The sequence below is a fragment of the Labrus bergylta genome, chromosome 15, assembly GCF_963930695.1.
Source record: "Labrus bergylta chromosome 15, fLabBer1.1, whole genome shotgun sequence".
NCBI lineage: Eukaryota > Metazoa > Chordata > Actinopteri > Labriformes > Labridae > Labrus > Labrus bergylta.
Genome location: NC_089209.1, coordinates 17237379 through 17252270, shown reverse-complemented (window position 1 = coordinate 17252270; position 14892 = coordinate 17237379). Strand labels below are relative to the sequence as shown.

Sequence of the window (14892 nt, the reverse complement as noted above, 5' to 3'; positions counted from 1 at the left end):
AGCATCAAGACATGGGGCGTGGCTTAATGTCAAACTCAATGTCCCTTTACACAGAGGAGAGATGATCTATTGAAAATGATTCAATTTGTTTTATTTAGTCGAGGATTTACTTTTAATGAGAGTTGCATAAATCACCAGCTCTGCCATGATGTGCCGTTTAAGTTACGGGCTGTGATACCTGTTTTGAACAGCATCAACCAAACTTCTAATCTTTTACTTTGAATCCTTCAGGAATCACAGAGGCAAAAATGAAACTACATTTGATTGGAATACACACAGTTTCTTAATGTATTTTCAATTTCTGTAGTCCATCCATCACAACAATTAAATCAATTGCTACATTATTTATTTTCATGCGCGGCTAGTACACTCGCAAAGAAAACAACCAATGAATGACGGACACGTCATCAAGCATTGTTAGCTTTTAGCCAATAAGTGACAGTTAGAGGCGGGACAAAATGGCAGGAACTCATTGTACAGTAGCTAGCATGGATAGCTTATGAGGTGTCAAAGCTCCTAAATTTGGTAAGAAGAAAGCGTTTTTATTCACCGAAAGGGTTGCGTTGATCGGTCATTTTAAGCTTTTTCTAATAATTTATTTTTGAAGTCAACCATCAATATAAAGGTGCCAAGCAGACGTATAGCGAGCGTAAGCTAAATAATGCTAACGACAACAACTCACTCAGTAAGCTCATATGCTGCTTCCACCAGCCGTACAGTCTCCTGATCACAGAAGTGATTGAACTACAAAGCGTTGTGAGGAGTTTAGAGATGAAGAAGTGGAACAGGCGACGAGCTGCTGGTCAACGAGGCTGGTTCAGAAGTAACAGACAGAGATCAACACAGGACCAACCTCGGTGGGTTTCAATAAAAGCTTCTTGTGAAACATCTGAAACGTTTGACTGATCAGTTCTGCGACGACACACTTCAAATTCTGGTAAAACATGATGCGATTTTTCTGTTCCCAGGTCTGGACATTATGATGCAAGCTCTCACCACAGAGCATCCCAAAGACATGAAGACCAGATTCCCTCACCCTCAACCCCATCCTCATCTTCTTCATCCTCCTCTTCTAATACCAGCAGCGTTGCACCAGGTTAGTAAAAGACACTTGACTCTTTATTGCTACTGATAAGTAAACAGTGTTGACAGAGATTTCCCCCCTCATGAATCAGGTCCTCCGATTATGTGCTGTATGTTCATGCCTAATTGTGTTGCCTTGTTCTGCTGCCAGAGCTGCCGGGTTTCTACTTTGACGCAGAGAAGAATCGTTACTTTCGCTTGCTGCCTGGACACAACAACTGTAACCCGCTGACAAGAGAGCAGCTGCAGGAGAAAGAACGAGAGAAGCAGAGAAACAAAATGCTTGCAGAAGATGAGTTGCCCAGAAAAGTGAGTCTCTGGTGTTGTGCAAGTAAAAGTCAGGCCCAGGCAAGATGTGCAGTCTTGTTTACTACTCTAATGGCCTTCAAATGCTAAGGGGGAGAGTGCGTGAGACTTGAGTCCTGTCCCTGTTGCTTCAATGCAAACCTGTTCACTGTGCCCAGAAAGGTTAAATTGCCTCTTTTTTAATGGAGGAACTTTTTTTTACTTTTTCACAGAAAGCACCGAGAACAGGACTTAACACTTCACTGCTGCTACAGAAAAGACATCTCGGCATGTTACCTGAGAACTCCTACCACAGGTACTGAACTGTTACACAGCTGTGTGTTCACGCATTCATGGACGTAGAGCTGACTTCCCTGTATGCTTTAAATATTACAACAACAACAGCTGTGGTACATAATAGAAAGCAACCCTAGCAAAAGAATGTCTAACCCTAATGATAATTTGCTCTGTATGTGGAGCGAGGTTTTCTTTGGAGCATTGTTAGCCACTAATAACGATGCTGATCAGTTTTGACAGCGGTTTAAGAGAAGGAGAAAAAGAATAGAACAGAAGTCATATTGTAGCCAAAATATCGCTGCCTTATTGAATTATTTTAATTTAACTCACAAGAAGAACAACATAGATTTATAGGAACCTTACTGAAAATGTTTTCATCGGTATAAAAGGCGATGGTTCTTCTCTTTGTTACCACGGTTACTGTTTGTCCTTAGGCTAGTCCACGAGGTGAAGGTGAGTGCGATGAGACGCCACAAACTGGAGATCCAGAGCACAGACAACAGCAACCCGAACACTGACAACTTCAGGCTGATAGTGGTGAGAATACACATGCGATACATCACTGTTATTACTATTGTAGTTCTAATAGATGCACTAAAGTAACACATTCTTCCATAAATGCATTGAATTTGTAACCCTCCTGGTTTATCTCAGGGCGACTCGGCTTGTGAGCGAGTGTTCACAGTAAACGATGTGTCGCACGGAGGCTGCAAGTACGGCATCATGAACTTCAGCAGCAGCAGAGGATCTCTGTCTGTGGAAATGTGTGACAACCTCTACTTCACCAACCGAAAGGTGTGTGCTCCACAGGGACTGCAGTGGTGAAATTGAACATTTAAGATATTTTTTATGCACAATGTGGCCGTCTTCAAACCTACATTTAAAGGAATCCTTGTGAGTTTGGTTTATTTTGCCTCAATTGTGATAAATGTGTCAGTAGCCCCTTTGGATCCCCTTCAACACTTGGTTTTCGTTTGTAAAAATCTGCATGGTGGAAATGAGTTTCACAGCTCTACTAAATGTGTTTCAGGTGAATTCCATCTGCTGGGCTTCAGTCAACTATCCCGACTCCCACGTCCTGTATCCTTCTTTGGCTTTATCCTTCTTAGTAAACGTGCATGTCTTGAAACTAAAAAAGTGCAACCTGAACTCTGCCTTTTCTCCTTCTTTTCCTTCACTGAGTTGACTCTCAGACTGTGTCTGGTTGGAGCAGCAGACACTCCCGGCTGCGTCAGTTTACTTCCTGCTTCCCTCTTCAGCAACTCCAACCCAGGTTGTATTGAGTAGGATCTCCTCTCTTTTCACACACTTTCCACACTCTTATTTTATTTTTCTTGTGTTTACTTAAAGCATAAAGCTCTATTATTGAATAATCGTTAACAGTTAAAATACTGAATGTAATGTACTCGTATGTCTGCAGGCAAACAGTTAAAAAGACATATTTTATGATGGCATTTTTGTGAACATCTTCATGTTAACATCTGTCCTCTCTCTTCAGACCAGCCCGGGATGCTGTGTAGCTTTAAGATATCCTCAGCCTGGTCATGTGCCTGGTGTCTCAATCCCCAGTTTGACAAGACCTTCAGCACCGGTGGGTCTCAGCCTATAACATTTTGTGTTTTAGATGAATGTTCATATATGATTATCATAATCACACAGTCACTCTCTTTGGATTCTGTACAGTTCAGAGTTTGTTTGGCTTGGCTAAATCTCATCCAGTTGTAGGAAGAAAAATCTACAGCTACTTATGTTGTAATCAGCTCATAGATTTATACTGGCGCAGAAAGACAAAACAATTGGATTATTTTGGATTTATGTTGTGATTTGATGACACATCATTCAAATACTGATTACGCCTTACAGATGTATTACTCCAGAATGATTCATTGTCTCGGTGCGTGTGCAGGTTTGTCTCGCAGGGTGATACTGAAAGATGCAGAGACGGGTCGAACACAGACGTACAGCACAGGCAGCGACGTGTTAGCTCAGCAGTTTGCCGTCAGAGTGAGTCATCTATTACATTCAACCATTAATTGAGTTCACTTGCAACAAGATGTTACATACATTTTCTCCTATTTTTGTCAAGACAGAAAAGAGAGACTAAGAAAGTAGTGTACCATTTTCCCTCTAGGTTCCTGTGCTGTTCAATGGCTGCAGATCAGGAGAGATCTTCAGCATTGATCTGCGGCAGCGTGTCCGCAGGGACCAGAGCTCAAAGGCCAGCCGTTTCCATCAAGAATCAGCCATCACATCTGTACGCGTCCTGCAGGATGAGAACTACCTGCTGGCTGCTGACATGCTGGGCCAGGTGAGGTTAAAGGCCTGAACATTAGATTTTCTTTGGCCAGCGGGTTATTCTTTGCCTCTTCTTACAAACACTTGGTGATACATTTCTGGTGTGTTGACTATGTTTTGATTTTGAGTAGGCCCCTGTGTTATACATGATGAATATGCAAAGAGCAATAACATTCAATAATGCGACAAAAATATGAAGAGCGATGATGGATGACATCAATTATAGTTTGAATTTAAGCTTTGACTCACAGTTTTCTGTCTCTCAGATGTTCTTTTGGTTTTTCAAAATAACCTCCAATCCAACCAAAAATCCAAATTAAGTTTTAATCCCCTCTTAATTAAGCCTGTGTCCTCTTAATCAGCATCCACACACTTTACCCCAAGAGTGAAATGCATGCATGCTGAGTGAGAACGCTTGTTTTCATAAATTCAGACGATTGTTTTGTTCAAATCTCAGAAACAATTAAATTGTGGTTAATTACACAGCGCTTGTTCTGAGATGGCCTACAGATGGTGCATTTAGGAGCAACAACCGGTTTGTTACTGCTCAGCAAGAAGGCTGTTCACAACATGGAACAGCTTTTGTGTTAGTATATAACACGGCAAACTAAGCTGTTTATATGGAAGTGAAATCTACTCGCAATGGCCAATATCAACAATAAAAATTAACGTGACTATATCTTGTTAAAAACCTTATCGTAAGTGTTAACAAAGCTGTGTTATGTTCACTCTATCAACTATTAAATAAATGGAAATGATTTGTAACTAGCTTTAACTGGGGTTCTGAAGAAGATCTTTATAAAATAATATCCAGCATGGATACTTGGACTTTAACTTTGTTCTGTTTTCTTTCTTTATGTTGCAGATTAAGCTGTGGGATGTCAGAGTGACAAAGCCAGTGCAGGAGTACAAAGGACACTACAATGAGCATGCCTACCTTCCCATCCATGTCAATGAGCCCGAGGGGCTTTTGTTGGCAGGTAGGAGAGGACAAAACTTGCTTTTTATTAGAAACAACTGTCTCTGTCAAAGTGATACCAAGTTATTTTTAGCCTTTTATTTTTTATAGGACAGGGGAGAGTGTGGGGAATGACATGTAGGAAAGAGATGCAGGTCGGACTCAAACCCGCGCTGCCCCCTTGTATGACTATAGCCTTCGTATATATGGGGTTTGACCACTAGGCCGTCTGCACCCCAATAACTAGTTGATGATCTAGTGTCACAAGCTTTGAGATGAATCTGTCACACTGTAGCACATTAAAAGAAACACCCTGGTATTTTAGTGATTTTGAGAACTGATACTGTTTTTTAAAAACAATTTCTGACTCCTCTGTTTTTGTCCTCAGTTGGTCAAGATTGCTACACACGATTATGGAGCCTTAAAGACGGACACCTTCTGAGGACTATTCCTTCTCCACACCCGGTCGCCAACGACCTGATCCCGAGCGTCGTCTTCTCTTCTAAGCTGGGCGGCTGCAGGGGGCTCCCCGGTCTGCTCATGGCCGTCAAACACGATCTGTACTACTTCCCGTACAACACTGACTATCAGGAAGAAGGAGAGGAGCAGGAGAGCTTTTAGGAAAAGACTAAAAAAAAAACACAAATTTCTCCTGCCAAATTTATCACAACAATTATTTGCTTACTCTTTAGGTAATTTACTGTGTTAGTGGAGTGGATTTAAAGTCTCAGGGCAATGTAACTTTTGACTGACTATTGGTGCCAACAAATAATAGAAATGCTACAAACATACCTAGGGGCAGAGAATGACTAATGTTTCTGTGTAAGTGCTTTGTGTAACCTTTACAAAAAGTGCTCTTAATTTTCTCATGTCATAAAGGATGTCTGTGAGGGGATTTGAAAAAAAAGAATACTGCAACTCAAATAAGTTCATATTTTCTTGTAGGATTGTTTGTAAAGGACGGAGTCTGCACACTAGAAGCTCCTCCAAATCACATTTAAGTTAATATATATCCACATCTATTTCATTAAAGTTAATTTGGAGCAGCTTCTAATGAAATAGATGTGGATATATATTAACTTAAATGTGATTTGGAGGAGCTTCTGGTGTGTGGACTTTGCATTTGTTGTCCAGCACCCAGAACTCAACGATTCAGATGTGCGTGCTGTTTTATATCTTAAAGTTTCTAAAAAGAAAATCAGCAAACACGTGAGTGATTTTCTGCAGTTTAATACATACTGTATGAGCATACAAGAACATAAAGGTATTGATTGTTCCTTGTAATTATTATTGAACATCTTACTCTGATATGGTGATGAGCTCCTTTACGGATATTTCAGCTTATTTGTTGTGACAAAAACCAAACACGATCAGTTACTGAAAGAATCCCAGGTTACCCATCACTACAGTTGGATATCATAACACCTCGGTAACATCACGTTATATGTATCAGACAATTGTCAAGTACAGTCTTGTTGCAGTAAAGGCAACATCAAACATAGCTTACATTGCTACACAGCCTGAGTCGACAGAGTCATGGAATAGTCTTCTGATAAGCTCCTGTTTTGAGGGGCCAGCCTCAAAGACACATTGAAGTCTTTTCTTCAACCACATTAGCTACTGTGAGCCAGCCACTCTATCAAAGCAGAGTCTTTTAATGTTTCATTACACTGCAGTCAGATTTCTCTTGATAGTAGTTTGGACATTTTAAAAACAAAATGAGGCCATTTAAAAATATCCGTAATAAAGTAAACGTTTTCTTCCCTTATATTTATACTCTACGTAAAATTTAAACAGTCAATCCAGGCAGCATTGTTAAGGCTGTCCTGTTATCTGCCCATTCAAGTACAAACACCCAGAAAGGATTATACAAGAAGTAAATACTAAGTAATTGAGTTGGAATGCATCTTGGTGCTACAGTCCATTATTGGCATCTGATTGTTTTAAATCCTCCTGAAGTCAAAGACAAGCAAAGGGAAACTAGCGAACACGTATTCTAACAAGCATCAGAACTAATTAAGGTGTTTCAAGTTTTCCATCGTCTTCTGTCAAAGCCAGCCCTGAATGCTAACCAGAGCTCTGAGAGTAAAAGTGCAAACCTGGAGTCAGTTTAAGATGCTCCGTCAGTACTTCTGATAATTCATGATTCACACAAGCCACACGGGACTGAAAATAGGTGCTATTGGTATGAGTAAGTTACACTAGGAGGGATTGTCAAAGGGCTCAGGGCTTCATGTGAATGGCTACACATTTCAAAGGATCGTATAGGTACATAGAAATTAGCCTGACTTTTATAAAACATTGTAACGGTATTTTATCAACATAGCGCCTTGATATTCAAGTCTCGGTCTGACTGGTATGGTTCACAGTGTAAAATATAGGCAAAATAAAGTGAAATAGCAACAAAGGACTGCCACAGGCGGTCCAGTGGCGAGAAAAAAAAAGCGTCAGCCTTTTTTTTGTCAAAACATCCATTCCAGTTTTAGAGGCCGGTGTCCTTGATTGTTTCCCCCTCTTCCTCCTGCTAGAGCTCCCCAGGTTTCTGGTTGCAGCCATTGCAGACCCTCACCGGGTGGTCCCAGCCCCGGGAGGGAACGGCACGGCGCTCCTGAGAGCAATCGTCACACACGCCCTGCCCACAGGCGCGGCAGTGATGGATTGAGAGGCGAGGGGAGAACTCCCTCTGGCACTCACTGCAGGAGTGGATGTCCTGGTCTGGGACCCAGTAGGCTGGGCGAGCCGCGTCCTTCATCAGGCCTGAATGAAGAAGAGATGGGACATGATTACTAAAATGATAATTTCTCTAATGATTTGGTCTGACTTTTTAAAAATACTAACAAAGTAATTAAAATAGTTGGTGTAATAGTCCCTGGATGAAGCAGGACATCATATTAAGAGCATTTACATTAGAAAAATAAATTCCATAAATTGTGTATTTTTATGAAAAAGCTAGATTTTTCTGGTTAAATTTTTTTTTAAATAAAAAATGACTTGAGATTGTCCAGAACTACAGGTCTATATTCGAGTTGCTTTTCATTTCTAAGGTCTTGTAAATTATGGCTGCAAACAAGCTCTAACCTGTTTAGAATGAGCATCACATTTTTATCAATTTCAATCTGCATTCAAAAGAAACTGCTCCTCTTAGGGTCACCTGACCTGTTGATGCAGGTTGGTGCTTGAGAATACTGCATTCTGGTCTTATTGGACCTTAACGTAGAAAAGTGTGTATTCAGAGGCTCACAGAGTGACTTGTAATTCTCTTATTTGTCTGACAGAACATTTTGAGTTTCTGTTTTTAAATACGTCTCAACAGCAGAAACCCTGTCTTGTGGTGTTTCTCAGGGGTCTGTCCTGGGCCCTATGTTGTTTGCTTTGTATCTGCTCCCTCTGGGGCATGTTATAAGAGCTTTTACAGATGTCTCCTACCACTTGTATGAAGATGACATTCAGCTGCACATCTGTTGTCTGTTTTGTTAGATTGTATTAACTGTATAAAATTTTGGGTTGCAGATAATTTTCTCCAGATGAACACATATGCGAGAGAAGTTCTTATCTCTGTTCTTGCATGAAGATGGTTTGGTTCACTCCTCTGTTTACCATCTAAAAAGTATAGCTAAACTCAGGCCTGTTGGGTCCAGATCTGAGCTAGAGATGCCTTTGTTTCATCATGGCTTGATTTCTGTAGCTCTTTTCACCTGTCTTAGCAACAAATCCTTGAACCACCCACAAGTGGTCCAAAATACTATTGCTAAGCTGCTGACAAAATCATATAAAATATCTCATCATGTTACACCAATCATTATGTCTTCGCACTGGCTTTCTATTAATCTCAGAATCTGGTTTAACACTATTGTGATTGTGCATAGAGTGTGACATGCACCTGCTCATTTTATAGAGGTGCAGCAGCCATATAACACCAGTAGAACTCTGAGGCCTTGATCAGGCTCTGCTGCTTGTTCTCCATACAAGCCTTAAAACTAAAGGAGACTGTGCCTTTGAGGTCGTAGCTTCTTAACTTTGGAACCATCCTGTCTTGAGATTATGAGCTTTTTTTCAGGTTAATTTCAGGAAAATTCAGGTTAGCTGCAACCCTAGCCACACTGAACAACTTAAGCCTCATGTTTGATACTCTACAGAGTCATCCTGAGTGTAATGTTTACTCACCAAATGATGTCACCCCCATTTTTTACACTATAAGACCAATTTCCATGTTAAACATCAGCTGGGCAGAATGCTCATTTCAGTCAGAAGTCAACTTTAATTTTAATGTCTTGATAATGGTTAAACCATAACTCATGCTCACCAAGAGGTATGTCAATGGCACCCACTACAGCTCCTAAAGTATTCTGAACAGCCTCCCCGACCTTCCTGGCTATCAGGGTTCCTCCTTCTTCTTCCAAGGCAGCATCCAGCAGCTCTGCAGTGGGAAAACATGCATACGACATCAGGCAACTTGCACAATATCAACAATCACAACTAGAAAACTAGAAACATGATACAAATCAGACAAAAAGAAGGATTTGCTGATTTGTAGAAAATAGCCTGTCGTGGATGGGTTGCAAAAGGAGAGCGTTATTTCTATTACCAGTTGGGATTCCTCGGTTGTGGAAACAGGCATCGCAGACTCGGACAGGCGCGAGACCCCACCCCCTCTCAGGGACGGGTCTGGTTTTTGAGGAGCATGTATCACAGAACCCCTCTCCACAGGCTCGGCAGTGGTGCTTGGTGTCATTAGGCTGGAACTCCTCCGCACATTTGTGGCATTTCTGCGACACAAAAACAACAAAACACTGCTGGTTATATTCATTACAGTACCAGATTTTAATGAAAAGTTCTCACTTCCCAATAAAGAAGCACAATATTATTATGTACGTACCAGAATAAGAGAGTTGGGTTTCCAGTACGTGGGAGCAATCTGGTCGGTAAGCCAGGAGGTGACTGCTTTGGCAGGTTTGACACTGAGTTCAGACACTGACTGAGAAATGTATTTGACTCCATCCAGCAACCTCTGAGCAGCATTGTTGTTGTCTTTTAGAAAACCATCGGACTAAAGACAAAGCAGAGAGAGAAGTTAACATTTTAGCTTACACTCTTGTACGGCAATATCATACTATGTCTACATTTTGTTAGAGCAATTTTCTGTCGCATTGTTTTTGTACAGTATTTATACTAATTTCATACAAGTATCTTTGCTGCATTAGTAATAGGCAACAACATAGCCATACCAGCTAACATATAGCATGTGCTTAAATTAACATGTCACTATGATACAAAATTAAATTAACCGTTGTATTTATTTTCCGAGACATGCACATTATTATTAAGAAAAATCCAATAGTCTAGGCAGAATCTCATCTAGACTTTCCACTGTGTTCTTACCCCAGGCCAGATGTGCTGGATCTCTGTTCGGACCACAGTTTCCACTGGGTCCTGGTTTCCATACCAGTACTGTCTGCTTCTGTAGATCACTGCGCAGTTGGGGCACTCGATTACGTATCTGTTCACAAACAGAGGGGTATACATAAGCATTGCGTCATGGTCTTTGAACACCTCACATCACCAGAAAAATCACATTTACTGATATTTATTACCAACAATAATATAATTGTTGCAGATCTTTAGAGGAACTTTTTGTTTGGGTTGATTTTACTGCCTCCTGTAGACAACGCCATACCTCTTATTGCTTACCTGATTTTATCCTGTACATGTGAACGCAATCTTGATCTCAATTGGTTAATAATCTCGTTAAATAAAATTAAAAAAAATTGCAGGTACTATTTTTGACAAGAAAATCTCACCCTGCTTTCTTTTAAGAGTAAAACGTATCATTCATCGAGAATCTTTTAAGGGACATTTTGAAAGAAAAGGCTATTTTTGCAGCATGCAGCTCATCACTTCCTCTCACACCTGCCCCCCAGAAGCTGTTTCAGATATTAAAAATAACTTGATAAAAATAGTCAACCTTCCTTCTGGCGGTCCCTTTTGCTTGTATAGATAAAACTATTATTTTCACTCTTTCATAAGCAGCTAAAAACTCCTCACTGGAGCTTTAAAGCAATTTCTGTAGGTACAACTGACCTAAAAAATGAATGAAAGAACTGCTCATATTACAAGAGGCTGGGTCATAACTCTTTGATATTTATTTTTTTCCATATTAAATGTTGATTCATGTGGTTGTTGTTATTTAATTATGCTATTTTCCCACCAGGAAAGGCATTCCAAATCTTTATTTCTGGCAGCTGGACTCACCCAGACCAGGCGTAAATGGCTAGGCCAAACCACGGTGAGTCAGATGAGGCTGTCGTCTTTGGAACAACTATAACCTCCTTTCCTCCTTCGTAGCAGGCCTGAAATGTTCAACAATAATACTCAGAATATTGCCGGTCAGGCATTTGTCAACACGTGTGGCACTTCTGTGATTTTCCTCACCTTGCAGGTGTAGATACGATTGTCGTACTGAGCGGAGTAGCGGCAGCGATGCTTGGCTTCATGCTCGAGTCCTTCCTTCAGGTGATTCATGCTTCTCTTGCAACCAGAACTGAAATACCACAATGTGTTTGCAACTGTTTAAGACATTTAATATTTTAAGACAATTAAAGAATATCAATCATTGTTCATGTAAAAATACTCTTGGATTACTATGCCTGGGTTACTCATGTAATTGGCACAAAGAGAGAGAGTAACAGAGCACAGCTACAGTAAGCAGTCATGTGAGTGTCTGTGAGATACTTCTCAGCTCTGACATCTGAGACTTTAATCAAGTTACACTTTTGTAATGCTTTTTGTAGTCTTACTAATTCTACAGTAACGACCTGCAGCAAGGAAAGAAAAAGACACATACCCGCAGCTGAGGCAGAGACTAGAACAGGTAAAGTACTCGTCAGGAAAGAAGGAGTTACTGGCCATGTGCTCATCAGGAATCTCCCCACTGAAGCTCTCACTCAGGGCCTAAAAGAAAGGGTGTGGTGATTGGACATTATTTGTGTATATACACATAAATACATCATAACAAAGGGTGTGCAAAGATGGAAGGAAAGAAAGAGTTAAAAAAAACTTCACTATCAGTAGTTCTGGCTAATTCTGGTCACCAAATGACTTAAATATCAACACTTACACTGAATTATGATTACAGCTATTAAGATAGACACTCTTTAATGTCATTGTATAAAAGAACACAACAAAAGTTTGTAAGTAGCAATCCTGTACAGCAGCGTTAAAAAGAAAATTCTGTTCACACATATAAATATATATTTGTAGTTATGACGGGTAACACAGTAATAAGCATTATTACCTGCAGAGCTTTGTAAATGACGCTAGCAGAACGTGGAGAGCGGGTGGTGTTGTTATCAAGCTGTTGCTCCAGGGTGCGCAGCAAACCGCTGAAGTCAGTGGGAGGGTTGTAGGTCCGAGTTCCACGGTACTGGATGGAGCTGAATGCTTCTGGGAAAAGTCCCAGCTTTCTGAAACGCTCCTGGAGAAGACGCTCTGCTGATTCAGTCGGTTTGTCTGCGGATAAGAGACAGGCAGAGTAGAGAAAAAAAATAACATATTAGACCTCTTACTCATTAAACTCTGGATAAGTACACTTTAAAGAAGAAGAGATGACTTCTATGTACCTGATCCTAGCAGCTTGGTGTGGACCGTCTCATGGAAAATGATAACTGCAGGGCCCAGAGTGGACAATGGGACATCCAGACCACAGCGGGTGGTGGTCGCCTTCAGCTCCTTGGTGAAATGTTTCAGGTATGCATCCGATGCGTCGCCAAGAAACTTGAAGAGATCATCATGGAGACGGTCTGCATGGGTTCGGTAGATTACCACGTCAGATATGGCTAAGACTTTGAGAAGCAGCCGTGTTCGCTGACCCTGATTGGCCCCTGATGGGAGGAAAAAGTCGCAGTGAATGCCTGTTTCAAACTACCCATTTAGGCCATGTTAGAAAGAAAATCCACTGTTAGTCCCATACCAGCTCCAAGCAGTCCCTCTGTGTCGATGACTACCACTCGATGCACAGGGTCCATAGCTGCCCACACACCCACTGTGCAGGACTCTTGTGTGGGCGAGGTCTTGAACACCTCTCTCCCAAGGAAGAATGTGTAGTTCAGAGTGTGGGACTTGCCCTCCCCAGTGTTTCCAAAGATGGAAACCACTTTGAGAAGCTCATCTGGCCTGCAGTCCAGTCTGCTCACAAAGTCGTCCTCATTTTTCACCTGACAGTCCAAACAATAACAGCCTCGTCATCATGTCGACAACACATTCATGAGGTGCTACAAATAGATGGGAAAAAAAATGAAAAAAAAAGATTTACCTGCATCTCCTCCCTGTCGTCCACCAACAGGAAGCTGCACACTCTCTCCAGCTCGGCCTTCAGCATCTCTATCTGTGACTCTCCAGCACTCACGCTGTTATCCTGGGCAGCCTTAGCAGGAGGGTACGGTGTCAGAGGGTGCTTCCTCTTGTTGACTCCACTATGGGTGCGTTTCTGACAGTCTAAACACAGGTTGATCTTGCAGCCCTGGCAGCGCACCACCGCCCTGAGGCGTCCACCGTTGCCAGAGCTGTCACCTTTGCACGAGTCGCAGAAAGGAACGTGACCCGGTGCGATCCGAACCCGGTCGTGGTTCCTCATCCGCTCCTGACGGTGGAGCTCCAGTTCACAGCGGACACATTGCAAGCTGCCGCATTCATCACATTCAAACGCAGCCTCATCTGAACCCCCGCAGGCGTAGCTCTCCTGACAGCCCAGGACCGTGTTCATTCCTTTGTCTACAGCAGGACCTTGCCCACTCATCTCAAACTTAACAGGGACGACAGGTTACTAAAACTGATCAGGAATAAGACTGACGAATATCACGCCAACAACACAAACTCTTGTGTTAAAACTCACAAATAAGTCTCCAATTAAGTCAAAAAGTTCTAAGAAATGGAATAAGTTCAAATGTATAACTTATTAATGACTATAAAGTGTCTCCTGTATCTGTATGTACAGCAACTCCAGGCAGCTAATTTTAACCACACTTGTCCAGAATTGTAATAACTATGTTTTGGCACTAACAATTCGCAGGCTAACACATTTAGCAGCCCTGCATCATCTCTTGGCTTGATTTATTTATGTATGTCGCAACTTAAGCTCACGAGTTTATTCAAAAACAGTCCTGTGTGCTCGTCATGATTTACACAACAAAAAAAAAATTCGGTCATAAATACGCTATCTGTCATTAACAACAAAAGAGGGTCACTTGTGAAGAAATAAACAAGACTGACCTAGCAGTGGCTACCAGTCCGGACGACGACTGAGTGGTGGACTGAAACGCCTCATCACGGTCTAACAAGCGGACACGTACACAGTCTGCACACCGGTCTGTAATGTTAGTGACAAACTCAAGCTATGTTCAGCTTATTTGGTGTCAGACCCCTGTTGATGTTGTTGCTTTTACATCAGCTGATCGGCTTGTTTTTATCAAAGAGTTCAAAAGTCATACAAACAACAGTGCATGTCGGGAAATGTAGGATTTTGGGAGCCGCATGAAAGAACCTTTTTTTTATTTTATTTAGTCTGTGGAAAGAAGGCGGGTTGTGGGTTGTTATCATATCTATACGTAATGTCTAAAAGGGGTTCAAGACATGTACTAACTATTACTCTTTAATTGGGTTCTAAAGGTGGTTTGTTACGAGCTACAATGCAACTTTACCCTTTGCACCATCTTACCCACAATGCTTTGTACCTTCCAGCTGCTTTAAGGTGCTCTTTTATAGACACCGGTGTACACCGATGATAATCTGATTCTGTAAACAACATACACCTAAGTCGATTTGATGTATGTTGCTGTGTAATATATGTATATAAAGTTTTTATGTGTTTGAAAAAAACAACGGGGCGTGTTTAAATAATTCCTTTAACCTTTTATTTATCATTATCTCTTCTAAACTCCGCATGAATCCCGGACACGTGGACAGCGCGGTGGATGTAACGA

The 14892-nt window shown here is 41.4% G+C and overlaps 2 protein-coding genes across 3 annotated transcripts; one reads left to right on the top strand and one right to left on the bottom strand.

Moving 5' to 3' along the window:
* The first annotated feature begins 444 nt into the window (after positions 1–444).
* Positions 445–6194, top strand: wdr21 (WD repeat domain 21). Its single transcript, XM_020632398.3, has 13 exons — positions 445–857; positions 969–1096; positions 1235–1392; positions 1602–1684; positions 2100–2202; positions 2320–2460; positions 2696–2745; positions 2859–2938; positions 3164–3256; positions 3572–3669; positions 3797–3973; positions 4826–4940; positions 5307–6194. Exons 1-13 carry the CDS (start codon positions 772–774, stop codon positions 5537–5539), a joined length of 1545 nt encoding a protein of 514 aa, XP_020488054.1. The 5' UTR covers positions 445–771; the 3' UTR covers positions 5540–6194.
* zfyve1 (zinc finger, FYVE domain containing 1) lies at positions 6133–14752 on the bottom strand. Of its 2 annotated transcripts, XM_065964233.1 has the most exons (13): positions 14183–14752; positions 13227–13715; positions 12885–13128; positions 12535–12795; positions 12210–12424; positions 11760–11866; positions 11348–11456; positions 11168–11265; positions 10298–10415; positions 9795–9965; positions 9504–9684; positions 9222–9335; positions 6133–7675 (listed from the first exon to the last, which is right to left on the bottom strand). In XM_065964233.1, the coding sequence occupies exons 2-13, from the start codon at positions 13707–13709 to the stop codon at positions 7443–7445; spliced, it is 2334 nt and encodes a 777-aa protein (XP_065820305.1). In that variant the 5' UTR covers positions 13710–13715; positions 14183–14752; the 3' UTR covers positions 6133–7442. The 2 variants fall into 2 exon arrangements, with proteins under 2 accessions (XP_065820305.1, XP_020488052.1); XM_020632396.3 differs by having other exon boundaries at positions 13227–14752.
* Positions 14753–14892: the final 140 nt, after the last annotated feature.